General features: G+C 44.3%; 1 protein-coding gene across 1 annotated transcript; it reads left to right on the top strand.

The window, feature by feature from the left end:
- The first annotated feature begins 12,590 nt into the window (after positions 1 to 12,590).
- Positions 12,591 to 25,392, top strand: NOP9 (NOP9 nucleolar protein). The gene is made up of 11 exons (XM_026721943.2): positions 12,591 to 12,747; positions 13,741 to 13,974; positions 15,232 to 15,639; positions 16,703 to 16,828; positions 17,707 to 17,848; positions 20,015 to 20,204; positions 21,164 to 21,304; positions 21,399 to 21,500; positions 22,195 to 22,428; positions 23,085 to 23,190; positions 24,896 to 25,392. Exons 2-11 carry the CDS (start codon positions 13,767 to 13,769, stop codon positions 25,051 to 25,053), a joined length of 1,815 nt encoding a protein of 604 aa, XP_026577728.1. The 5' UTR covers positions 12,591 to 12,747; positions 13,741 to 13,766; the 3' UTR covers positions 25,054 to 25,392.
- The last annotated feature ends 321 nt before the right edge of the window (positions 25,393 to 25,713 follow it).

Raw genomic sequence — 25,713 nt, forward strand, 5'->3', positions numbered from 1 at the left:
GACCACAGCTAACCCCCCCACCCCAATTTCTGTTGCTAAGTAAAACATTTAAGTGTCCTATTGTACAACCTTTCTTGCCACAGTTGTTAAGTGAACCACTGCAGTTGTTAAGTAACACGGTTGTTAAGTGAATCTGGCTTCCCCATTGGCTTGGCTTGTCAAAAGGAGATCATGTGACCTTGGGACACAGCAATGGTCATAAGTGTGAACCAGTTGCCAAGCTGTGTAAGTTGAGGACTACCTGTATTGAATGGAATCTCCACCCCCACCCCCCTTTCTTTCACACTCTTAAAGGAAGGAGAGTTCATTACAAACTCCTGTTGAAATGAAAGGTGGGCTGCTGGATTGTACTAAACATGGCCTGTTCAATAAATCACAATTACCTTGGTGTGCACTAACCTTGTTTCACAAACCAGCATAGCTGAGATTGCATGCAGAGGCCAAGCAATTACATACAATTTAGTGTTCGGTAAACCAGTGTTTCTCGACCTCAGAAACTTTAAGATGGGTGGACTTCAACTCCCAGAATTCCCTGCTATTTGAGGGGAACCAATCAAGGAGAGAACCAACCTAGAACTAAGGGGAAACTTTCTGACAGTGAGGACAATTTACCAGTGGAACTGCTTGCCACCAGAACTTGTGGGCACTCCATCACTGGAGGTTTTTGAGAAGAGACTGGACAGTCACTTGTCTCAAAGGGTATGGGGGTCTTCTGCTTGAGCAGGGGCTGGACTAGAAGACCTCCAAGGTCCCTTCAAACTCTGTTATTCAACCAGTTGGTATCAGAATTTCACATTCTTGCTTGTTACTTCAAAGGGACTAGAAACAGTAATCAAAGGCGCTCCTCGTTCCTGGAAACAGTTATTCAACGAGGGTTCTCATCAGCTTCACCGAATCCGGGGCTAGATAAACAAATATATTATTCTGCACCCTTGTTTTCTTTGGCTGAAAGGAAAGTAACACATTCCTGGTACGTCTGCCAGCACCCCAGGGTTGTTTAAATATTTGGAATGGAAATAATAATTTCCAGGTACTTACAGGCTGACCAATCACCTGTCCCAGTTAATCAAATATCGGTCAGAAAGCAAACCAGAACATGATTTAGTGTCGCAAAGCTGAAAAAAATTCGATCGGTTTGGGCACCTGATCCGCAGGCTGAGGAAAGGACATGCAGTGCTCACCTGTACGGTAAATACCTCAATTTACAACACTTTGTTTAGCGAGCGTTTTACAACGACACTGAAAAAAAGGGACTTATGACTGTTTTTCGCACTTACGACCATTTCAGCACTCCCAATGTTATGTGTTCAAAATTCATGCGCTTGGCCACTGACTTGTGTTTATGACGGCTGCGGTGTCCTGGCGTCTCCGAATCTCCTTTTGCCAGCAAAGTCAATGGGGGAAGCCGGTTTCACTTAACAACTGTGACTCACTTAACAACTGCAGGGATTCACTTAACAAACATGGCAAGAAAAGTCATTATATGGGGCGAAAAATGCACTGAACAAATGTCCCGCTTAGCCACATAAATTTGGGGCTCTATTGTTGTTAGCTGAGGGCTACCTGGACATACACCTGAGCTAAGAAATGTGGCTTTTGAGTTGTGTCATGAAATGTTTCTCAACCTTGGCAACTTTAAGATGGGTGGATTTCGATTCCCAGAATTTCCCGGCCAGGTGGGTGAGGCTGGGAATTTGGGGGAATTTCCACGATTGAGTTTTCAAGGCCTCCCCTTAATCGCGATGAATTTACTCACCCTCTTCAGCAGTCGATCATGTCAGAATGTGAGTTTGCTATAAGCCGAGGACTTCCCACGAAACCTTAGCAAAGACAGGCTTACAACCCTTCACTGAGTGACGGCCTTCTCATTTCTTCTCATCTTCCTTCCTTCCTTCCTTCCCTCCCAGAGGTGGTATTCAGCAGGTTCTGACCAGTTCTGGAGAACCAGTAGCGGAAATTTTGAGTAGTTCGGAGAACCGGCAAATGCCGCCTCTGACTGGCCCTGCCCCGATCTATTTCTCTGCCTCCCGAGTTGCAGCTGATCGGCTGGGTCTCCTTTGGTTGCTCTGCAATGGAGAGAATGGAGCTGGAAAGCAGGTTAGTGGGGTGGAGAGGGAATGGGGATTGTGCTTTCTCCTGCCACGCCCACCAAGCCACACTCACAGAACCAGTAGTAAAATGTTTTGAATCCCACCACTGCTCCCTCCCCATTCCTTCCTTCCTTCCTTCCTTCCTTCCTTCCTTCCTTCCTTCCTCCTCCTTCCTTCCTTCCTCCCCCTTCCTTCCTCCCTTCCTTCCTTCCTTCCTTCCTTCCTTCTTTCCTTCCTTCCTTCCTTCCTTCCTTCTTTCCTTCCTTCCTTCCTTCCTTCCTTCCTCCCTTCCTTCCTTCCTTCCTCCTCCTTCCTTCTTTCCTCCCCTTCCTTCCTCCCTCCCTTCCTTCCTTCCTTCCTTCCTACCTCCCCCTTCCTTCCTTCCTCCCCTTCCTTCTTTCCTTCTTTCCTTCCTTCCTACCTCCCCTTCCTTCCTTCCTTCCTTCCTTCCTTCCTTCCTTCCTTCCTTCTTTCCTTCCTTCCTTCCTTCCTCCCCCTTCCTTCCCCTTCCTTCCTTCCTTCCTTCCTACCTCCCCTTCCTTCCTTCCTTCCTTCCTTCCTTCCTTCCTTCCTTCCCTAGCAATAGACTTATATACCACTTTACAGTGTTTTACAGCCCTCTCTAAGTGGTTTACAGAGTCAGCCTCTTGGCTCCCAACATTCTGGCCAAATGATTATGGTGACAAGCAGGGCAAGATTCTCTTAATGACCGCCTGGCTTAGCGATGGAAATTTGGTGCTGAATTGTGGTCGTAAGTCAAGGACTACATGGAGTCCCAAGATCTGATGTCAGTCTGAGCTACTGGCACTTAACGATCTTATTAAGCCAAGGTTTGTTAAACAGCCCTCCCCCCCATCTGGGTTTGTGGATCTGCTGGGACACGATCACATTAATGGGAAAGTTTAAATCTTGTGCCAAGTAATTGTTATTTTTACTTTATTTGAAGGGTCAGAAGCAGCTGATATTTAGGGAACAAAGAAACTTTCCTGGGTGTGGAATAAACACTAACTTTGTTTTGTGATTGCCAGAAAACTTTTTATCCTGTGATTCATTTTTTTTTAATTTTTTCCCTTTTCTTTCTAAACATTTGAAGCTCCTGATGACAAGAAGAGAAAACAAATCCAAATTAAAAACAAAACAAAACTAACCCCAAAAAAGCCCTCTGGATCTTTCAGAGCAGGATATTAACAGAATGACATAATAGGAAGGGACCTCGGAGGTCATCTAGTCCAGTGGTCGCCAACCAGTGGGCCAGGGATCACTGGTGGTCTGCGAAAAAATTTTGGTGGTCCGCAGAGAAATGGCACCCCCAAAGCAATTAATCAGGCTGCGTGGGAACACAAGGCTTGCGTCGCTTGCATTGCGAACAACACGAGGTAGTGAGGGGAGGGGGAAAGGGCGGAGGGGGAACTCGCCCCACTCGCCCCACGCGCCTGGCCTGGCCACTGGGCTGCTTCTTTCCGCTTCTTTCTTCTTCTGCTTTTGGCTGCACGCAAGGAAAGCAGCAGAAGTCTTTCTTTCTCTCCCCCAAACTCCACCAGAAACGAGTCTTTGGGACCCTGCAAGGCCTCCTGCTCCAAGAGGCTGCGCCAGTCTGGCGGAGTTCGGGGGAGAGAAAGAAAGACTTCTGCTGCTTCTGCTGCTTTCCTTGCATGAAGCCAAAAGTCTCTCTCTCTCTCTCTTTCTCTCTCCCTGAGAACGGAGCTGGAGACGGTATCCTGAGATCCCAAATAAAGAATGATCGACCGATAGGGAAACAGGGTGGGGGATTTTCCTGCAGACTTTTTGGGGGATTTTCCCAGGGTCTCTGGTGCGCGGGATTGAAAATTATGAGTTTGGCGGTCCTTGAGGTCCAAAAGGTTGGCGACCTCTGTTCTAGTCCTACCCACTGGTCTTTTTTTTTTTTTTTAGCTTTTCCCCAAACTAAATCTGCACATTCTCAGAAGCTCCACATTTTCCAGCACAGTACATGTTCTTTAACTGATTAGATAACAGATAACAGATAATCAGAGGTAGAAGGGACCTTTTAGGTCATCCAGTCCAACCCCCCGCCCAAGCGGGAGACCCTACACCATTTCTGACAGATGGCAGTCTAGTCTCTTCTTGAAAGCCTCCAGGGATGAAGCTCTTACAACTTCTGAGGGCAACTTCTGTTCCATCGGTTGATTGTTCTCGCTGTCAGAAAGTTTTCTCCTTATTTCCAAGTTAAATCTCTCCTTGTTCAGTTTCCATCCATTATTCCTTGTCTGGCCTACAGGCGCTTTAGAAAATACAGTAGCTATAAAATATATATAGTTACAGCTATAAAAAATATATAGTCCTCGACTTAAAACGATTTGTTTAGTGACTGTTTGAAGTTACAACACCAATGAAAAATGTGACTTATGACAGTTTTTCACACTTACGATGGGTGTTCACATGATCAAAACTCAAATACTTGGCAACCGACTCATATTATTGTTATCTCCTTTTGCAACCTTCTGACTAGCAAAGTCAATGAGAAAGTCGGATTCACTTAACGAACATGTGACTCGCTGAACAACTGCAGGGATTCACTTAACAACGGTTGCAAGAAAGGCCCTGAAATAGAGCAAAACTCACTCAACAACTGAACGTTGGGCTGGGTTGTCGTTGTAAGTCGAGGATTAGCTGTATTCCTCAGAAAGGTCATAAAATGGGGCAAAACTCACTTAAATGGCTCGTCTTGCTAGCAGTGGAAATTTGGGGGTCATTTGTTCCTGTCAGGTAGGGGTTCCCAACATTTTCTATAGCCCACCACCCCTAGAACACCTCTGATATATTCTCGACCCTCCTTAAAAATAAATAATTATATGCATAAATTTATACATATGCAATATAATTTTGAAACTTCTAAACCCCTAGTTTTCACGTTCCTGGAATATCGTCTTGAACCCCTGCTGTAAGGTGAGAACTACCCGTTATGGGCAACTAGTGTGGAGCTGGCGGCAAACTTGGACAGTGAGGAGGTTGGGGAGGAACCTGGGCCAGTCCTGGAGTCTGGGGAAGGCTCTGACGAGGGCTCTGCATCGGAGGCAGAGATGGGGATCAGTGGGGAAGAAGGACAGCTGGAGCCTGTTCCCAGTGTACTCATGCACAGAGCTGCCAGGAGAAGGGAACAGCTAAGGAACAAGGGTCGACTCATGAGTAAGGGCACAGGTGGACGGTGAATGGCCCCTCCCAGAGGGAATAAAGAGGAGGTGAAAGGGGAGTTGTGTTTGCAGGAGACAATTAGTTCAATTCATTAGGGTGAAGATCTGTTCCTGACTTCTTGCCAAATAATTGCTGCTACAGAATGGCATTTGGAAGATATCGGCCTGGCAACTCTCCATCACCTGATAAAGGTCTGTAGTTGTGAAATCTCATGAAAGACTGTTTGCTGGGACTGTGCCGGAGTGGAATTCACTTCAACCTAAATAAAAGGGGTTTGATCGGGACGAGGAATCTGCTTCATGATCTCGGGAGGCCTAGGTCAGAACACTACCTCACCTAACCGCCATCTTAAGGACAGAAACTTGGGGCTCCGTTGCAGTCGTAAGTCGAGGAATACACACATGTGTGTCCTCTAAATGTTTTTTTAAATCGAGGTCACTTTCTGGATGAGAAATGACAGGGAAGGATGATTTAAGCCAGAAGGGAGAGAGAAAGGTCTTTACACACGTTTGGGCGTGCTCTTGGAAATCCAGTTCTCTGAAAATGATTCACATTTTGACTGTCCTTTTTTCACCCCAAACTCAGTGGCAATCTTGCTTTCTCAGAATGATGGCAGACGTTGATGTATGAACCACCCTTAATTGCTGCTTTCGGTGGGTGAGTGCCGATACAATAAGAGCCACTGACTCAGCAAAAAAAAAAAAAAAAGGAATTTAGGCAGGCTTTTTTTTAAAAAAAGAAACACACTTCCCTTTCTTTCATTAACATGGGCAGCTCCCTGTAAACGAGACCCAAAATTTCTGTCGCTCATCGAAGAAATCAGTTAAGGGAGATTTGGCCTCATTGTATGACTTTTCTTGCTGCGTCTGTTAAGTGGATCACTGCTGCGGATAAGGCGCTGGCCAGGAGTGGGATTCAAATTTTAACAACCAGTTCTGTGGGCATGGCTTAGGTGGTAGGCGTGGCTTGGTGCTCATGTGACTGGGTGGACATGGCTTGGTGGTCATGTTATTGGCTGGGTGTGGCCAACTCAATATCACTCACATCGAGGCACGCATCTCCTCGCCTGGCCTCTCATGAGTGTGGGAATGCTGCAATAGTCGTAAGCGTGAAAAATGGTCATAAGTCACTTTTTTCAGTGCCATTGAAACTTTGAATGGTCACTCCACACAAGTAAAGTACCAGCAAAGAAGGGGGGAAAAACTCCAGAGAAGTTCCAGAGACAGGAATCTAGTCCTGCCAAGAATGTAATAAGGGTTAACGGAGAGGCAGTTTCTGTAAGCAACACCAGAATGTTTCCTTCCTTACAGGATTAGGCCAGTAATTTCTTCTAACAACCAAGTCTCTAAACTGCTTAGAATGTTAACAACCGGTTCTAGCGAATAGGTGCGAACTGGTAGAATCCCACCCTTGGCGCTGCCCCTGTTGTTGAAGTGAATCTGGCATTCCCCCCATTCTTACGACAACAATCAGTGATAGGTAGTCCTCCACTTACAACCACAATGGAGCCCTACATTTCAGTTGTTAAGTGGGATGTTTGTGAAGTGAGTTTTGCCCCATTTGGCAGATTTTCTTCCAATTCTGTTAATCTGTAATTTACAACCCCGAGGCGGCCCTCAATGAAACCAAGTTTCCTGATTTTTTAAAATAAAATAAAACTTTATACATCATTATATCAACATCAAGACATTTTTTTTACATTTCCTTATCATCTTTTCATATACACATTAATTTCATTATATAATTTCAACTCAATATATAAATAAATATAGATAGATATGAATATAGATATAAGTATTTATACAATTTCTTATTTTTTTACCTAATTTTAATCCTAATTCATTTGTCATTTGATAGAATATTTTTGGTAATGTTTTCCTTTTTTTAAAATTATCTATACTCTTATAGTCTTTTTCTTGATTCACTATTACATTAAAGTCACTTACCAAACATATATTATCATATTCCAGTTCTATTAATGTTTTAATATAGTTTTTTATAGAATTTTTCCTGTTTCTCATTTGGTGCATATATGACAGTTAACATTTTTAAAAAATTTTTACATATACTTCTAACATTAAAATTCTATCCTCCTTGTCTGCATAAACTTGGTTTGATCGAGTTTTCTAATATATATTGCTATTCCCCCCCCTCCTTTTTGAGCTAAAGATACATATAAATCTCCCAATTTTGCTGATTCTAATAATTTGCTCTTTTTATGTATTATGTGTTTCTTGATGACATACAATGTCTATATTTTGTTTCCTGAATAAGATTAATTCCATTCTTAGCAGAAGCAACCGATTCTCACGGAAACAAAACAGCAAGTTCAGCTACTACTCCTATGATCATGTCCCTTCAGTGACAAACTGAGAAGAAAATTAGGGGTGTGTGGGTAATGCAGTCATCGCCAAGTCGAGCCAAGCTGGATTTCCCACAGGCGGGAAAATGGGGTGCCATATGTAAGCCAGAAGGAACAGGGAAGGAATGGAGGTGATGGGGTTGATTGATGATATATTCCTGTAGTTTGGAAACGCCTGTATGGGTGCGAGGGACCAAAGGAGTATTTGGCAGCCTGATATTATAAATTCATATTTGTGCAGCCCTTGATTTATGCAGGCTATTAAATGTCTATTTTGGAAGAAGAATGCAGCACACCTAGTTGGGGAGTTTTCAGGAAAATATTTAGATTGGGAGGACTTATATTTAATTCCAGCATTAGAAGAAGAACTTTATTGTCATTGTACAAGTACAATGAAACTGTGGATGCACCCCAGCAACTGTTTGCAATACAATAAAACCAAAGCACTTAAAAATGAAGATAAGAAAAATAGAGTACCCACGTCTCCATTTGCAAATTGAGAGTACAATATCTACGAATATACACAAAATATACATCCAACACGGACTGTAACGCTTAGCCGAGTATAATACGCAAGAGACGGATTGTACTGCAATATGTTATTATGCATCTGAATGGGGTATTGAGGTTTCACTTTTTTCCACATCTTAATGAGGTAGTGACTTTGTGTTTATTTGAGGTTCGGATGGCCCAGGGTAAGAATCGATTTGTTAGTCTAGTAGTGTGGGATTTTATTGACCTAAACTGCCGCCCAGACGGCAGCAGGTCAAAAAGATAATTGCCAGGGTGTGAGGGGTCTTCTATGATGGCCTTGATTCTGCTTTGGCAGTGGGACCTGGCTAAGTCTTCCAGGGAGGGCAGAGGGCAACCAATGATCTTTTGAGCTGTGTTTATCATCCTCTGTACAGTTTTCCTGTAGGGATAGTTTCCACTTGTTCCCTGTTGATGATGAGTGGGGTGTGGTCCTGTCCATGTTTCCTGAAGTTCATAATCAGTTCTTTGGTTTTATGGACATTCAGTGACAGATTGTTCTGTGAACACCAGATAGACAGGTTCTCTACTTCTGCCCTATATGCCGTCTCATCCTCTCCGGAGATGAGACCAATCACGGTCGTGTCATCTACAAACTTTATGAGGATGTTTGTTGCGTGGCTTGGTGAGCAGTCAAAGGTGTACAAGGCATATAGCAGGGGGCTCAAGACACAACCCTGGGGGGAACCAGTACTGAGTGTAATAGTGGAAGAAAGATGGGGGCCAAGTCTAACAGACTGTGGTCTGTTTTTCAAAAAGTTCTTAATCCAGGAGCATGTGCAGGTGGGGACCTGCAGATTATTACAGTTTGGTTACTAGCATATCTGGGATGATAGTGTTAAATGAAGAGCTGTAGTCCACAAAGAGCACCCTCACCTAGCTCTGTTTGTTTACCGCTCTCAGTGTTTTTCTCACCTCATGCACCTGAAGAAAGAGAGGTGCACATGAGGCAGTATGTCCAGATTCTTGGTGGTCTCAAAGCATGCAAAAAAGCTGTTTAATTAATATAGAAACACTCATTTAGATGGTATAATAACTTATAATGTACATTATATAGATGACCCTTGACTCATGACCATGAGTTGATAAGTGAGACAAGGGATTTTTGCCCAATTTTTGACCTTCCTTGGCACCGTTGTTAAGCAAATCACTGTAGTTGTTAAGGGAGTAACAAAGGTTGTTAAGTGAATCTGGCTTTGCCGTTGACTTTTCAATCAGAATAGAACTGGAAGGGACCTTCAAGGTCTTCTAATCCAGCCCCCTGCTTAAGTAGGAGACCCTACACCAGTGATGGCTAACCTTTTGGGGCTCTTGTGCCAAAAATTGCATGCGCTCGTTCTCGTGCCAGCATCCAGAAGGCAATGCGCGCACCCCCCCATGCCCCCTGCACATGTGTGTATGACCCCCCCGCCACCCCCTTACCTGCACTCGCCTCCGGGCTGATTGTCGGCCCATTTGAGGCCTTTTCGGCCTGCCAGAGGCTTGAGGGAAGCCTCTACAGCCTTTGCAGGCCGAAAAATAGGCCTGTGACAAAACAGGCTTATTTTTCGGCCTGCAAAGGCTGCAGAGGCTTCCCTCAAGCCTCTGGCAGGCCGAAAAAGGCCGCAAATGGGCTGAAAATCAGCTGGGAGGTACGCGCATGTTCAGTGAGTTAAGTTTGCCTGGGGCTTATGTGCCCATACAAATGGCTCTGCGTGCCACCTGTGCCACGTGTACCATAGGTTCACCATCAGAGCCCTACACCATTTCAGAGAAGTGGCTGTCCTATCTCTTGCTTGTCAGAAGATCACAAAAGTGGATCACGTGACCCCAGGACACTGCGACCTTCATAAATATGAGTTCACTGGCAAGTGTCTGAATTTTGATCATGTGACCCTGGGGATGCTGTAACGGTCATAAATACGATGTTAATTTCTCGTTTAGTGACCATTCGATGTTACGATGGCACTGAAAAAAAGTGACTTATAATAAAACTGTTCCAGCATCCCCATGATCACATGATCAAAATTGGGATGCTATGGAAACTGACTTGTACTTATGACAGTTGCAGTGTCCCGGGGTCATGTGATCTCCTTTTGCGACCTTCAGACAAGCAATGGGGTAGCTGGATTCACTTAGCAACCATGTTACTCATTTAACAACAACAGCAGGGTTTCACTTCACTGTTTTCCAGAAAGGTCACAAAACAGGACAAACCTGCTTAACAACCGTCTTGGTTAGTGATGGAAATTTTGGGTTTGATTGTGGTTGTAAGCCGAGGACTACCTGTAATTGTAGCTGTGATCCTGATTAATTTTTTGGGGACACTGATAGGAAATTGATTGCTGCACCTGAAGACACAGATTTTCTGTACCCTTAAATTGCTCTTTCTAGTTTCCCAATACTGTACCACAACTCCTTGACTTACAACATTTCACTTAGTGACTGTTCAAAGTAACAACAGCGCTGAAAAAAGGGACTTATGACCTTTTTTTCCTATACCACTGTTGCTGCATCCCCATTGCCACGGGGTCGACATGCAGACACTTAGGTGACGACTCGTATTTATGATGGTCGTAGTATCAGGTGATTTTTCTTTTGAGACCTTTGATGCAAAGTAAACAAGGAAGCCGGATTCACTTAACAACAGTGTTACTCGCTTAAGAACAGCAGGGATTCTCTTTAACTGTTGCCAAGGAAGGCTGTAAAATAGAGCAAACGCACTTAACTCGCTTAGCAACAGACGTGTCGGGCTCGCTTGTCACTGTAAGTCAAGGATTAGCTGTATTCCTCACCACTGTGATGGAAAATATTCAGATTTGGAGGCTCTGCCCTGGTGGGGCTGCCCTGCCCTGTGTGGCTCTCATGAATCAATATGAGATTTTGTAGGAGGAAGCTTGAAGTCTCCTGTTGAAATAGAAGTGTTTGCAGAGCCTTTCCCATCATTCAGGAGGCAGAGATAGGTGGAGAGAGAAAAAATATTTAAGCCATTATTGTCTTTGAATTGCCAGGAAACGGGAGTTTCTCAGGTGTCAACATGTCTCGGCCCAACTTCACCCAAGGAGCCGAGTTCACAGACCTGCACAGGCTGCCATTTTCGTCTTCCTGCAGGTTGCTTATTCTTGATACCATAAAATGATTTTAATTTAATTTAGCAAATTCACATGGCGCTCTTCTCCCTCTCCAGCAATTTTGGGCGGCTTACCATTTTTTTTTATTGAATATTTTGTTTTTCCTGGAATCAGTGATGTGGAAAAGGGAATTAGAAGAAAGGGTGAAAGAAAAATAGTAAGGAACTATAGGAAGAGACAATGGAATATAATAGAGAAGGAAGAAATGTTTAAGAGGAAAGGTCAAGAAGCGGTAGCTAGAGATGGAAATGTTGGAGAGGAATATGGGAGACAAGCTAAGAAACAAAAAACTAAAGCTTTAATGTGAGTAATAGATGATGGTTAAAAAGAAAAAAGAAGGAGAATATATTTTAAAGAAATGTGTATTATTTAAGTTAAGATATATAACTGCTAAAGGTAATAAACAAGGAATACTAACATGCTATTGTAGGAAAAACAATAACATATGGAATTTGATTGACACAAAAATAATATTGTGAAGTATTGTATGAGATAATTTCACAATTTTTGAGATTGTATTGCTTTGTTCCCTTCTATCCTGCATTCAGACCTTTGAATTGACATATCTGGAAATCGCCATTTCATCCCGTCCCCTCTATTTTCAGCCAAAAGTCCAAGGTTTTCAGAACAGCTTTGCAGAGTTAGACGGGCAGCATATAAATTTAATTAACAAGCAAATTAAATATATGTATTAAATGAAATAAATATGTGATCAATCGAATACATAACTTAATAAATGCAGTAAATCAATGTAATAACTAAAGAATTGTAATAAAAATACATTTAATAAATCATTGTATTGGGGTTATAGGTAATACGTGCAGGATGTCAGCTGTTCCGAGTGAAGCTGCCTTTTGCAATTGACTGACAGGACAAATTTCTTGTGTGTCCAATCACATTTGGCCAATAAATAATTTTTCTATCCTATCCTAATTTCTATTCTATTCTATTCTATTCTATTCTATTCTATTCTATTCTATTCTATTCTATTCTATTCTATTCTATTCTATTCTTATTTTTTATTCTATTTTCTATTCTAATTCTGAACTATATTCTATTCTAATTCTGAATTCTATTCTATGCTACCCTGAATTCTGAATTCTGTCCTATCCTGCCCTACCACGCAGACCTCACCAAGAATGAATGAATGAATGAATGGGTGACGCAATGAGCGAACGAGCCAATGAACGAAAAATAGGATGACGTCACGAGAGCAATGTTTTCTGGGAGGAGCGGCCAGCGCAGATCGCTCCCTCACGCGGGGCAGGTCGGGAGGCAGCGTGGCGAAGCTCCTGCCTAGTTCCGGAGGGGGCGGGGCGGAGGCGCGGCCTGCGAGAGTCCCGCGCACGCGCGGAGAAGCCCGGACGTCCCGCGTGCTGGCCAGGTTTGCAAAAGGTTGCAACGAGTGTGGAGGATGCGCGATCCTGTTGCAATCCATTAAGAGCAGCGGCAGCCAGAGCAAACTTTGAGCCGGGCGTTTTTTGTAAGTCTTGCAAAAATATTCTGTTTTTTTTTTTTGCAGCTTTTATTGGAGTTTCCCAGCCTTCCCGGTGACTTTACCCTCCCCCCCTCTTTCCTGCGCTTCCGGATAAGTTGGCTGCAGGCAGAAATGCAACCGGTGAAGCGGCCAGGAGATCTGGCGGTGGATGAAAAAGCACGAGTGTTTTGGGTATTTTATGACCTTGGACCTTCGACTGTGAAATTCAGCCTAAACTGATTTTGAAACTTTGTTGGCTTTGAAGGGGATTTCAAAATAATTGTATTCTATCTATTATTATAGTGAAATCGTGCATTATAAATAGAATACACACACACGTTATATATAGACACACACACACACACACACACACACACACACACACACATATACACATGCATACTATGTATATGCATATATATGTGCATATATAGGCATATTTATGTGTTTGTGTACGTGTGTGTATATATATGTCCTTGTATAACATATTCATATTTTATATATAAATTTATATGTTAATATTTTATGTGTAATGTTTATTTCCTATTCTACGGTGTTATTAATTTAGGTGAAATGTTAATATACATTGTAAGTCCATGTTTGTTATCTCATACACTTAAAAAAAACAACTCTTTTCTCCACAATAACTACCCTGTGAGGTAGGTTAGGCTGAGAGAGAGAGAAAGAGAGAGAGAGAAAGAGTGACAAAAAGAGAGAGACAAAGGGACAAAGAAAAAGAGATAAAAACAGAGAGATAAAAAGAAAAAGAGAGACAAAGAAAAAAAGAGAGAAAGTGAGAGAGATAAAGAAAAAGAAACAGAGACGGAAAGAAAAAGAGAAAGGAGATTTTTATTACATTTATGTTTATTTTCATTTATTAAATATATTTTTTATTCAACGTACATGTTTTATTTCTTTATTGAATTTATATGCTGCCGGTCTCGCCGTCCAAGGCGACTCTTTTCCTTGCTGCTAATTTCCTCGATTTCCCCTTCGAAGGCCGGCTGGTAGAGCTGTCCAGAAGGATGGGACCCCCTGCCCACCGCCAGAAAGCAGCGAAAAGCAGCAAAGAGCAGAAGAGACGACGTGGCTCACCTGCTTCTAAGCCCAGGAAAGGAGACCCCGAGGAGATCAAAGGAGGAAGCGTTCTCAAATTGGAGCCGGCGGTGGCGGACTATTTCCACCAGGCTCACGATACCTTCAAGTCTGGCTTTGCCTCCGATGAGGAAAAAAGTAAGATCTGTTCAAAGATGGACTTAGGGCAGATACCAAGTACTTTGAAAGCTTGTGGAAGGAATCCTTGAGTTACGACTGTGGTGGAGCCTGCCCATCATTGTTGCAACTCACTCATGATGTTTGTAACTGGGATCATTCGTGTGACCGACTCAAATTTTATGTCCTTATTTGGAGGAGTCGTTAAGTGAATCCGTGGTGTCACTATGAGCCGCTCTTGCCATAAGCCGCTTGGCAAATTGGCTGTAAAATAAGGTCACATCACTCTTTATGTGCAAATGGCAGTGATTGTCATGTGATCTCAGAGAACCGCCATGGGTCCTTCAATTCTAGGTTGTAAGTACCTTCACAGAAGTCTGTCATAATTCAAGCGGTCAGTAAGTGATCGCTTTTAAGTTGAGGAGTACCAGGTCATGGCCTGATCCGTTGACATTCAGAAATTTGGGAAGATGGGAATTATAGGAGTTGAAGTTTGCCTGTCTTCGACTCGCCAAGGTTGAAAAACACTTAACCAAATGGTACAGGTGGTCCTTGACTTACAATGGTTCGTTTAGTGACCTTTTGAAGCACTGAAAAGGCGATTTTCAGCAGCTCTTCACACGACGACTGTGCTGTCACCTGCTTGGAATTTGGGAGCTTGGCAACTGGCATTTGAGCCCCAGATTTCTATTACGGGAGATGTTTGTTAAGTGAGCTTTGTTCCCTTTTGCGACCTTTCCTGCCATCGTTGTTAAGTGAATCACTGCAGTTGATAAGATAGTCACACGGTGGTTAAGTGAAGCCTGCTTCCCCGTGGACTTTGCATGTCGGAAGGTCGCAAAAGGGGATCGCGTAATGTCCTGGGGCACTGCAACTGTCGTAAATGCGAGTCAGTTGCCAAGAGTGATTACACGGTCATGAGGAGGCTGCCAAAGGTCATAACTGAAAAAACGGTTGTGAGTCATGTTTTACAGCACCGTTTTAACTTTGAACGGTCACTAAATGAACTTGCAAGTCGAGGGCTATCCTGTCTTGACAATGATCACCATTTGTGATCTTTCCAGATGGTTTTTGATAAGTGACATCAACGGGGGGAGCCAAATTTGCTTAACAACCATGTGATTTACTTCATGACAGCAATGATTCGCTTAAACCATTCGAAAAGGTTGCGAAATGGCGACCGACTCACAATCGCCTAGGAATGGAAATTCTGCTCCCCATTGCGGTCGTAAGTCGAGGACTCCCTCTGAAGGTTGTTTATTTTGCCCCCTCCCTCAGGTCTGTTTGTGAGCAACGTCCTGACGGAGGCCATTGGGGTGGTGTTACCGCTGGCCCTGGATCCCTCGGGGTCACTGCTCCTCCAAGCGCTGCTGCCGTCTGCCTCGGGGGCCCGCTTGGAGCCTCTACTCCGGGCCCTACTCCCCTCCCTGTGCCCGGTCGCCTGCCACCCCTGCGGGGCCCATGTCTTGGAAGGGGCCCTGTGGAGGACCGTGCTGCTGATCTCGGAAGGAGGCGAGGAGGCCCAGGCGCTGGAGGAGCTCCTCCTGGATGTGGGGAAGAGCCTCCGGGAGGAGCTGGCGACGTTCGCATTGGACGCCCACGCCAGCTTTGTGGTGCGGACTCTTCTGCAGGTGCTGGGAGGGGCCCGTGTCGGGTCAGACGGAGGACGGGGGCTCCCGGGCTCAGGTGAGTCGTGGATAGTGAATGTGTCCCCCATCCTGGGGTGGGTGGAGAGGGGTGGGTGGAAGCTGTTGGCTGCTGTCCAGCATCTCAAGAGTTTCCTGCGTGTTGAGATCCAATGTGGGAACAATGTGAGAATGAGGAGTTAACACCCGTTCCCCCACAAAGTCCCGGAAGCTTCCCGTGGTAAGTCCGGGTCAGCTCCTTCAGCTCAGCCCACTGTACCCCACATAGTTATTATATATTTTATTTTATATTTATTTTATTTTACTTTATTATCTATTTTGTTATTTTTGTTTTATTTATTTTTATTTTATTTTGTTCATGTAGTGTAAAATTGACCCTTTAAGAGCTGAAATGCAACGAAATTTCATTTTTAATGTATGCCAATTAGTGTGCAAAATGACAAAGCCATTCTATTATTTTAATACTTTTATTTATTTTATTATTTGTTATTTTTTATTTTACGTTACATTATTTTATTATTTTATTTTACTTTATTATCTATTTTATTATTTTTGCTTTATTTATTTTTATGTTTATTTTATTTTGTTCATGTAGTGTAAAATTGACCCTTTAAGAGCTGAAATGCAATGAAATTTCATTTTTAATGTATGCCAATTAGTGTGCAAAGTGACAAAGCCATTCTATTATTTTAATACTTTTATTTATTTTATTATTTTTTATTTTTTATTTTACGTTACATTATTTTATTATTTTATTTTATATTTATTTATTTATATTTTATTTTATTAATTTTTTACATTTTTATTTTATTATTTATTTTATTTATTTGTATCCCACCATTACATTTACAAATAAGAAACGAAGCCCTTAGCTCATCGTATGATGTCATCAACCTGTGGACTTCAACTCCCAGAATTCCCCAGCCAGCCAGCCATGATGGGGGAGTTGAGGTCCGCAAGTCTTAAAATTGCCAAAGCTGTTGGCCACTCTGGTTAATGCCGTATTTTGCCGGGTGTTTACACCAAGCAGCAATGCATTAATCTTTTCCTTGCAGGAAAATCAGGGCCTCTAATTCACCCCTTCCCCCTTTCCACCATTTTAGGTCCTCTTCGTCCCCAGGCCAAGAGTTCGAAGGTGGGGAGTGAAGGACCAGCCGTGTTCGAGGTCCCTGCCAGTTTCCTTTCCCTCCTGCGGGAATTCAAAGGCTCCTTCCAGGAACAAATTGCAGGTGAGATGCTGCCATCTGCTGGCAGGTGGTGAAACGGCAGTCCTGCACAGCTCTCTATAGAATTACCTCACTTAATGACAACAAGCGAACATGGAATTTCTGTGATAAGTAATTGGAAGTTGTTAAGTGTGTCTCCGTATGAGCTGACTTGATTTTACAGCCATTTTTATGTCGGCCAAGTGACTCATGGCAGTCGTTAAGTGAATCAAGTGGTCTTTAAAAGAATACCTTCTATAAATGGGTGTTTTTTTGCTGCACGCTGGGAAAATATGTTGTAAGTTGTGATCACATGATTGAAGGACTTTGTAACCCGTTGTAAATATGAGCTGGTTGCGCGCCTGAAATGTGATCACATGACCATGGAGGATAGTCATAACTGAGGATGGGTTGTAAGTACCTTTTATGGGGTCAGTTATTGTGATCACATAACCACAGGAGGGCAGTATAAATGTGAGGTATTTACTTTTCTTGGGGCCTGTTGTAACTTCAAAAAGTCATTAAGCGAATGGTCATTAAGTGAGGATGACCTGCATGCCTGTGAATGGGAAAGGGTGAGCTTGAAGATACATTTAGGGAAGGTCATACATAGAGGCTGTGAATTTGATCCTAGGGTAGAGGCAGATATTTCTCTGGGCAAAACTGAGAATATATCTGCTGAAAAAAACTCCGCATTGGTGACAGGAAGGGCATCTGGCCATTAAAAAACACTACTAATTCCATTTGCCCAGACTCCACCCTGAAAGGGATTATGGGGTCCTTAAAAGATGATGATGATGATACATTTATGTATTCTACTGTTATATACCCCTTCTGGCCTGATTTTAACCAAGATCCTTTAACCAACATCCTTATTAAAGAAAAACCTGTTTTCCCTCTAGATTTCATCACCAACAAATATTTCAGCCTCTGCCTGCAGGTGGCGCTGGAGATCCTCCACAGAAAACTGCCTGAAGAGTGTGCTGAGCTGTGCCGATCTGTGATTGGCTACCTGAGCAGCTGTAACCCGGCTGCTCAGCAAAGGTAGGCAATTGGATTGGTTGGATGGTTTTTTGGGGGGGAATTGGTGGGAGGAGTCACTGTAAAAGTTTGCAAGGGGAATTCTGGGAGTTGAAGTCCATCTGTCTAAAGTGGAGAAATACAAGTGGCCCTTGATTTATAAGAGTTCATTTAGTGACCGTTCAAAGTTACAACGGCTCTGAAAAAAGGGAAATGGGACTGTTGTTCACACTTAATGACTATTGCAGCGTCCCCATGGTCCCATGATCAGAATTCTTGGCAACTGACTCCTATTTATGACGGTTGCAGTGTCCAGGGGTTATGCAATCGCTTTTTGTGACCTGACAAGCAAAATCAATGGGGAAGCCAGATTCACTTCACAACCGTGTTATTGAACGGCTGCAGTGATTCGCTTAACAACTGTGGCAAGAAAGGTCGTAAAATGGAACAAAACTCACCTAACAAATGTTTCACTTAGCGACATAAGTTTTGGGCTCAGTTGTGGCTGTAACTCGAGGACTACTCGTATAAGAAATATTGTATTAAAGAGACCCACATTCTCGACACAAATTAGCATTAAAATCTTTGACTTACAACCCATTCAGTTAGCAACCGTTAGAAGGCATGACGGTCCTGAAAAAAAACACGACTTAACAACCAGTCCTTGCACTTGCGACCATTGTAGCGTCCGCACAGTAACGTGGTCAAAGTTTAGGAACTTGGCAACCGGCATGCATTTATGACGATGGCAGGATCCCAGGGTCACGTGGTCGCCATTTTGAGACCTTCCCAGCCGGCTTCTGACTAGCAGAGTCAATTTGGGAAGCCCGATTCGCTTAATGACCTCATGATTCACTTAACAACAGCAGCAATTTGCTTAATCTCCTCCCTCCCCCCTAATTGATTTTGGAGATTTCCAATCCATGTGGTTGTACATGATGACAACGGAGGTGCATTCCTGTACCAGGCATATCATATGTGGTGGTCATGCACAAAAGTAAAGGAATTTAGGCGACAGATAAAAACATATGGTTGGAAGAAATGCTTGGCTTAAATTTAGGATTCAAACCAGAATTATTCCTATTATTAGGAATTATAAAAGAGAGAGATGGTAAAGGGTTGATATATCTAATATTGTATGTCACAATGGTTGCAAGATTGGTTTATGCTCCAAAATTGGAAAAAAAATGGTTATATCCCCTCTGAAAGAGATACAATAAAGAAAATACTTGGTCTGTGCAGAGATGGACAGATTGATGGTTAAAACTAAAGGAGAGAGAAAATATTATGAAGTTTGGAATAAAATGGACCAACGGCTGAATCTGATGAAAAGGAGTCGGAACAGAAAATATTGATGAATTGTAGAATTGATATCGGATGTAAATTATAAGAGAGTATAGCAGATAAAATGGTGGTATAGCAAACCACAAGGTTTTGTGTTGTAAATACAGGTGAATATACAGGCGATGTTTAATAGTATAAATTTAGCAATATATGATAAGAAGGTTATTTGTTCTATGTTATGGTATGTATGGCAAAGATAATACCAGGAAAGTTGCACTGTGTCCAATTTTTTAATACTCGCTCGATACTCGTGCTTCGCTATGAGGTTGGGCTTAGTTTTGGGGGAGGAAAATAAGGGGAAAAAAATTCTGCCTCTGCCTAACAGCATCCCTTGGTATTCATCCGGCTAGCGTCCTGTTAGTGTGTGAGAGAGTTCTTGCTGTGTGAGCAAGAAGGAGACAGCCAGGAGCCTGGGTGTCTCTTAGCTCAACTGTTCTGTACGAATGCTGCTTGGTGTTGTTAAACTGAAACTCCTCTCTGCTTGCGTTTTGCATTTGGAACAGATTTTTTTTCAGGTGGGGAAGGGGAGTGGAACTCCTTAGCATCAGAGCGTGTTAATAGTAATTACGATATAGGAAATATTCTAAATGCTCTGATGGTCACTTCAAAAAATCCTTTCTTAGTGAGCCCCTAGAAGCCAAGAGGAACATACGTGCCCAATTTCAAGTTTGTATCGGTTCTGGATATTATTACAGTTCTGGAGATTTTGTGATGATGCATGAGTGGTCTTTTTCACACTACACACACACACACACACACACACACACACACACTTAATAAAATTTGTTTAAAACACAAAGCAGAGGTGCATTCCTGCCCCACCGTTGCTTGTTTCGCCCTGCTCAGCAACCTCCTGGTGTTCCTGAAGGACGCGACCTGCAGCCGAGTTCTGGACAAAGTCCTGGAAGTGTCGGAGGTGAAGGCGCTGCGCTCGTTCTACAAGACTCACGTGAAGGGGCAGCTCCGCGTCTTGTCAGCTCACAAAGTGGCCAACTTCACTTTGCAACGGCTCATCCAGGCTGCCTCACGTAAACTGGTAAGTGTGTATGTGTGTGGGCGCTTTGCGGTGGGCCTGGGATGTCGCCGGTTTTGGGTGGATCTTGAAAAGCTAAGCAGGGTCTGACCCGGTTAAGGCTTTGAAGGGGCAGGATCAGATTTTTGGTTCCTCCGTGGCAGAAGGCAGCGGGCTAGAAACCAGGAGATGGTGAATTGTAGTTCACCTTAGGTATGTAAGCTGGCTGGCTGACTTTGGGCCAAGGACCAGGAGATGGGGAGTTCTAGTCCCACCCTAGTCATGCAAACTAGCTGGGTGATTATAGGCCAATGCACTGGGCCAATCACTAGGAGACGGTGAGTTCTAGTTCTGCTTAGGCATGAAAGCCAGCTGGGTGATTGGGCCAATCACTAGGAGATAGGGAGTTCTAGCCCCACCCTAGTCATGGAAGCCAGCTGGGCGACTTTGGGCCAATCGCCAGGAGACAGTAAGTTCTAGTCCCACCCTAGTCGCGGAAACTAGCTGGGTGATAATAGGCCAATCACCAGGAAATGGTGAGTTCTACTTCCTTCTCAGGAATGAAAGCTGGTTAGGTTACTGGGCCAATCACCAGGAGATGGTGAGTTCTAGTCCCATCCTAAACATGAAGGCCAGGTAGGTGACTGGTCAATCACTAGGAGACTGTGAGTTCTAGTCCCACCTTAGCATGGAAGCCGGCTGGGTGACTTTGGGCCGGTCTGTCTCAGCCCAACCCACCTCAAAGGGTTGTTATTGTGGGGGTAACAGGAGGAGGGAGGAATGTGAGATACGTTTGCCACTCTGAGTTACTTATAAAAGTAATAAACTCAGAATAAACATAAATATATTATTCAGCAGTGGTCTCTCAACTGCTAGCGATCCGTTGCAGATCAGTCAAACTGATCCATGCCGGCCTAAGAAGAGGGGAAACGAGGCCTTTCTCTTGACCGAGGAGGATCGTCTCATTTATACCCTGTCCCTAGCTGGGGCAGCTTTTTCAGGAGCTGGGCCCTGGCTTGGAAGAAATCCTGGCGCTGGAGCATCTCGGCATTATCACGGCGCTCCTAGGCGCCTGCCGGAACCGTGGCGCCCACCAGCAGGAGGTGTTGCAGCTTCTCTTAGAGGTAACCGAACCGTGTTTGGCTTCCTGATTAGTTTTCTGTTCTGTCTTCTCTGTCAAATTGTTGAGCTGGGTGGGTTTTTTTCCCCCCCTCACAGGCCTTCCACTGTTGGGAGCCCCCCACCCGCCAGTTGGCCTGCGCTCCCCTGCTCGCCTCCGTCCTGGCGTATGAGGTCTACTTCGGGGAGGAGACGGAGCAGGTAGGTGTGACAACTGGAGGTAGTTCTCAACCTTACGACCACAATTTCGTTTGCTGAGAGAGAGAGAGAGCTGTTAAGCGAGCTTTGCCCCGTTTTATGACCTTGCTTGTCGCCGTGGTTAAGTGGATTGCTGCTGTTAAGTCAGTCACACGGTTGTTAAGCGAATCCGGCTCCCCCACAATTGATGGCTTGTCAGAAGGGGATCGCCTGACCCTGAGACACAACAGCCATCATAGATAGGAGTCAGTGGCCAAGAAATCACGCGACTGGCAAGGCTGCAATGGTCATAAGTGCGAAAAACAGTCCTAAGTCACTTTTTCCAGTGTCATTGAACAGTCATAACAATGTTGTAAGTCAAGGACGATCTGTATTACTGTGCATTGTGAGTCCTTGACTTGGCGTTCATGGTGATCAGGTCCCCGAATCGATCAAACTTTTCTTTCATAAGTCACTTTTATCCGGTGTCGTAACTCTAGTTGTTAAAAAAATGTCCGTAAGTCGAGGACTTTATATTCCCGCGTTTGGTCGTTAAAAGATCTGTTCTGTGAGTTGCTAAGGAGGAGCTGTCTCAGCTCTCTTCCTTCCAATCAAACTATCCAAACTTAGCTGTCTCTCGGTCCTCCGGAATGCGGCCCCTCCCTCCTGGGAATCCAGACCTCATTCCACCACACCGTCGGATTCTCTTTTCCTCCAGGAAGGTGCAACGCCGCCGGCCTTGAGCGCCGTCTCCTACCACGGCTCCCTGATGCTACAGCATCTCCTGCACTTCGCAGACCCTTCCCTCGTGCTGGGCAGCTTGGCTGCCATGCCGCCCGCGGATCTGGTAACGTTGGCTTGCGACCCCTCCGGGAGCCACGTCTTCGATGCCCTCTTGGCCAGCTCTTCCGTCTCCGAAAAGCCCAGGCGGAAAGTGTTGCGCCAGCTCAAGGTAAATCCCCCGTGGGATTCCGCTCCGGGTTTTGGAGGATGTTGGTTGAACTTGTTTTAAGGGCCAGTCTTGTGTGTTTTGTTGCGTGGGGGTCAACCGTGCAGGGCTGTCATGTCGCAGGCAGACAAGTCAAGATGGCGGCTGTGAGGATAACAATTATGGCTGTGTTTATTTTTATGTTCCCCTTAAACAATATAGACCCAATTTTGCTCAAGCTTAGTAACTTTTAAGACATGTAGACTTCCAACTTCTAGAATTCCCCTGCCAGCAAGGGAATTCTGGGAATTGAATTCTATGGGTCTTACTTAAAATTGCCATATGTTGAGAACTTCAAGCGAAATGAGGGGTCGTAAATTGAGGCTTACTAGCAATTTGCCATTTTTCAACCCTTTTGTTGTGAAAAAACCCACAATCTATGATGTGTTATTATTTTAGACCGGCGGCACACCTGGTTGTCTTGCAAATTTTTCTAAAATCTGCAAATTGGGTTCTTGGCCAATAACGTGTCAACATCTGTATGTAAAAGTAGACATTTCATTTCTGCAGTTGGCACAATTCTGGGCATCGCTGCGGCTGTTATTTACAGCAAGTCCTGGACTTAACCACTGTTCCATCTCTTCTTCCTCTTTCTTTCTTCTTTTTCTTTGGATTCTCAGGGCCACTTCCTGCCTCTCGCCTGCTCCAAGCATGGGAGCCGGGTGCTGGATGCCATCTGGAGCAGAGCCAGCCTGCCAGCCAGACGGGAGTTGGCTCAGGAGCTGGGTAAGGGGCCTCTGTGTCTGCTCCCTCCCCCCATCCCCCTCCTTCCTTCCTTCCTTCCTTCCTTCCTTCCTTCCTTCCTTTTCTCTTCCTTTGTTTCTCACTCTCTCCTTCCTTTCTTCCTTCCCACCTTCCCCATCCTTTCCTTTTTTTCCTTTTTCCTTTCCTTTCCTTTCCTTTCCTTTCCTTTCCTTTCCTTTCCTTTCCTTTCCTTTCCTTTTTCCTTTTTCCTTTCCTTTCCTTTCCTTTCCTTTCCTTTCCTTTTTCCTTTTTCCTTTTTCCTTTCCTTTCCTTTCTCGCCCCACACAGACCTTCTTGAAGGCTCCAAGGTTGAGAAATACCAAATTTAAAAAATGTCAAAAACTGCCCAACTCCTAACTTGCCAGGCCATAATTCGGAGTCCCGCACTTTCAGAGTTCCAAGTAATAGATTCATAGAAAGCAAAACTCTGAGGCAGGTAGATTCCTCAAAGAATAGCTGTATTGGATATATTGACACAGATCCGGTGAAAACCAACTCCAAAGGTTCCCGCGGCTTTCACCTAATTAAAAGTAAAAGTTTTTTCACTTTGTCAAAACAGTCAGTCACATGGACCAATCACGATTCTGTCTGGTTGCCTGGTGACCTCACTCCGTCTTCCTCTGATCAGATGTGAGAATGTCCTTGGTTACCAAGAGAAAGTATTTTGTTTTGGCTACAAAATCCCAGCTATCTCAAATCCCCCCTCCCCCAATCCCTCAGCTCCAGTGTGGCAACACTGAAGCAGTCAAAGTGGCTTCACAGCTTCAGGGTTGACACCAATGTTTCTAAACTTTGGGCTCTGTAAGATGTTTTGAACTTCAAGTCCCAGAATTCCCTGACCAGCATAGCTTAAAAGGACCCAGTCAGACTTCTTAAAGGGCCCAAGGCTGAGAAACACCAAATTAAAAAACTGTTGTGGTCCGCTGGCAGCAGAGTCAGATAGTGAGGAGTTTGGGGAGAACCTTGGGCCAGTCCTGGAGGTTGAGGAAGACAGGGGCTCTGCATCAGAGGCAGAGATGAAGCCAGGGCTGTCTGACAGTTATCAGCAGCCTTCAGAATCAGACAGCAGTGAGGCAGAAGAACAGCTGGAGCCTGTTCCCAGTGTGCACATGCATAGAACTGCCAGAAGAAGGGAACAGCTAAGGAACAAAAGTCAACTCTGGAGTAAAGCCACAGGTGGACGGTGAATGGTCCCTCCCATAGGGATTAAAAGAGGAGCAAAAGGGGAGGGGGCTTTTGTAGGAAACAGTTCATCGCAGCAGTGGGAAGATCTATCTGTGCGTCTCAGAGACTCCGTGCTGAGCCCTTCCTTGTCAGCACTGCGTTTGGAAATAGTTACTTGGTAGCTAGCTCTCCAGGCTAGATAAGGTCTGTGCTCCTCCCCTTGAAAGACTGTTTGCCAGGCCTTTGCCTGAATGTGAATGCAAGAAATTCACCTTCGTTTAGTAAAAAGGTTTTGGTGGGAGAAAAAAAATCTGCTTAATACTTTTTGGGGAAGCCCAGGTCAGAATAAAAACATACAAAGCTTCTCAACTCTTAACCCGGCAGTCGTAATTTGGCCTCCTAAAACGTAACTGGACATAAGACATATGTGAACGCAGCCTCTCCAGTTTCACAGAGACTTTTAATTTGTGCCCTGCAGCCATTCCTCAAACTTAGCCCCTCTCTTCTCCCTCTCCCCCTCCAGCGGAGCACGAGCCCCAGCTACGGCACGACCCCTTCGGCCACCACCTCGTCCGCAACTTCGCCTTGACCCATTTCCTCAAACGCCGCCAGGATTGGGATAGTCACCAGCAAGCGGAGAAGAAGCGGAGGGCTCTCTTTGCTGAGATCCTGGAGGATTGAACTGGGGTTGGTTGGACAAAGATGGGGTTTTTAAATTTATTTTTTGGCTGACCGATGGGATCAAGAGGACTAGCTCCTTAAGCGGGCTTTGTGTTACACCCCTCCCTGCCCGAATCTGCCCAGAAAAGCTTCTCTCCTTCACCCTCAGGAATGTGGATAGGATAGGAATCGTTCCTACCGCTCTTGGATAGCTTGTGATGGGAACTGTAGTCCAAAAGAAAAGAAAGGAGAAAGAAAGAGAAAGGAAGGAAGGAAGGAAAGAAGGAAGGAAGGAAAAAGGGAGATAGGAAAGGAAGGAAAGAAGAGAAATGAGCGAAGGAAGAAGAGAGGAAGGAAGGAGTGGAGGGGAGGGAATGAAGGAAGGAAAAGAAAGACAGCGAAGGAGAAGGGAGAAAAGGAGGGAGAAATGAAAAAGAGAGGGAAGGAAGGAAAGAAAGAGAGATGGCACGTTTTAAAATTGCTCCGGGCACTGCCTTACATGACTCTATTCTCAAATGGATATTTATTTATATTTTTGCAGATATTAAAGGCAGTTAATTCTTTGCAAGTGGCTGTCATGTTTTGATTTTAGGACAAACAGATTGGCTGGACGATCTGCATTTGCTCGCAGCTTCCTGTAACCTTGAAATGATGGTTTAAATCAAGGGTGTCAAACTCACG

The sequence above is a fragment of the Pseudonaja textilis genome, chromosome Z, assembly GCF_049901715.1.
Source record: "Pseudonaja textilis isolate UNSWEBS1 chromosome Z, rPseTex1.2, whole genome shotgun sequence".
Lineage (NCBI taxonomy): Eukaryota > Metazoa > Chordata > Lepidosauria > Squamata > Elapidae > Pseudonaja > Pseudonaja textilis.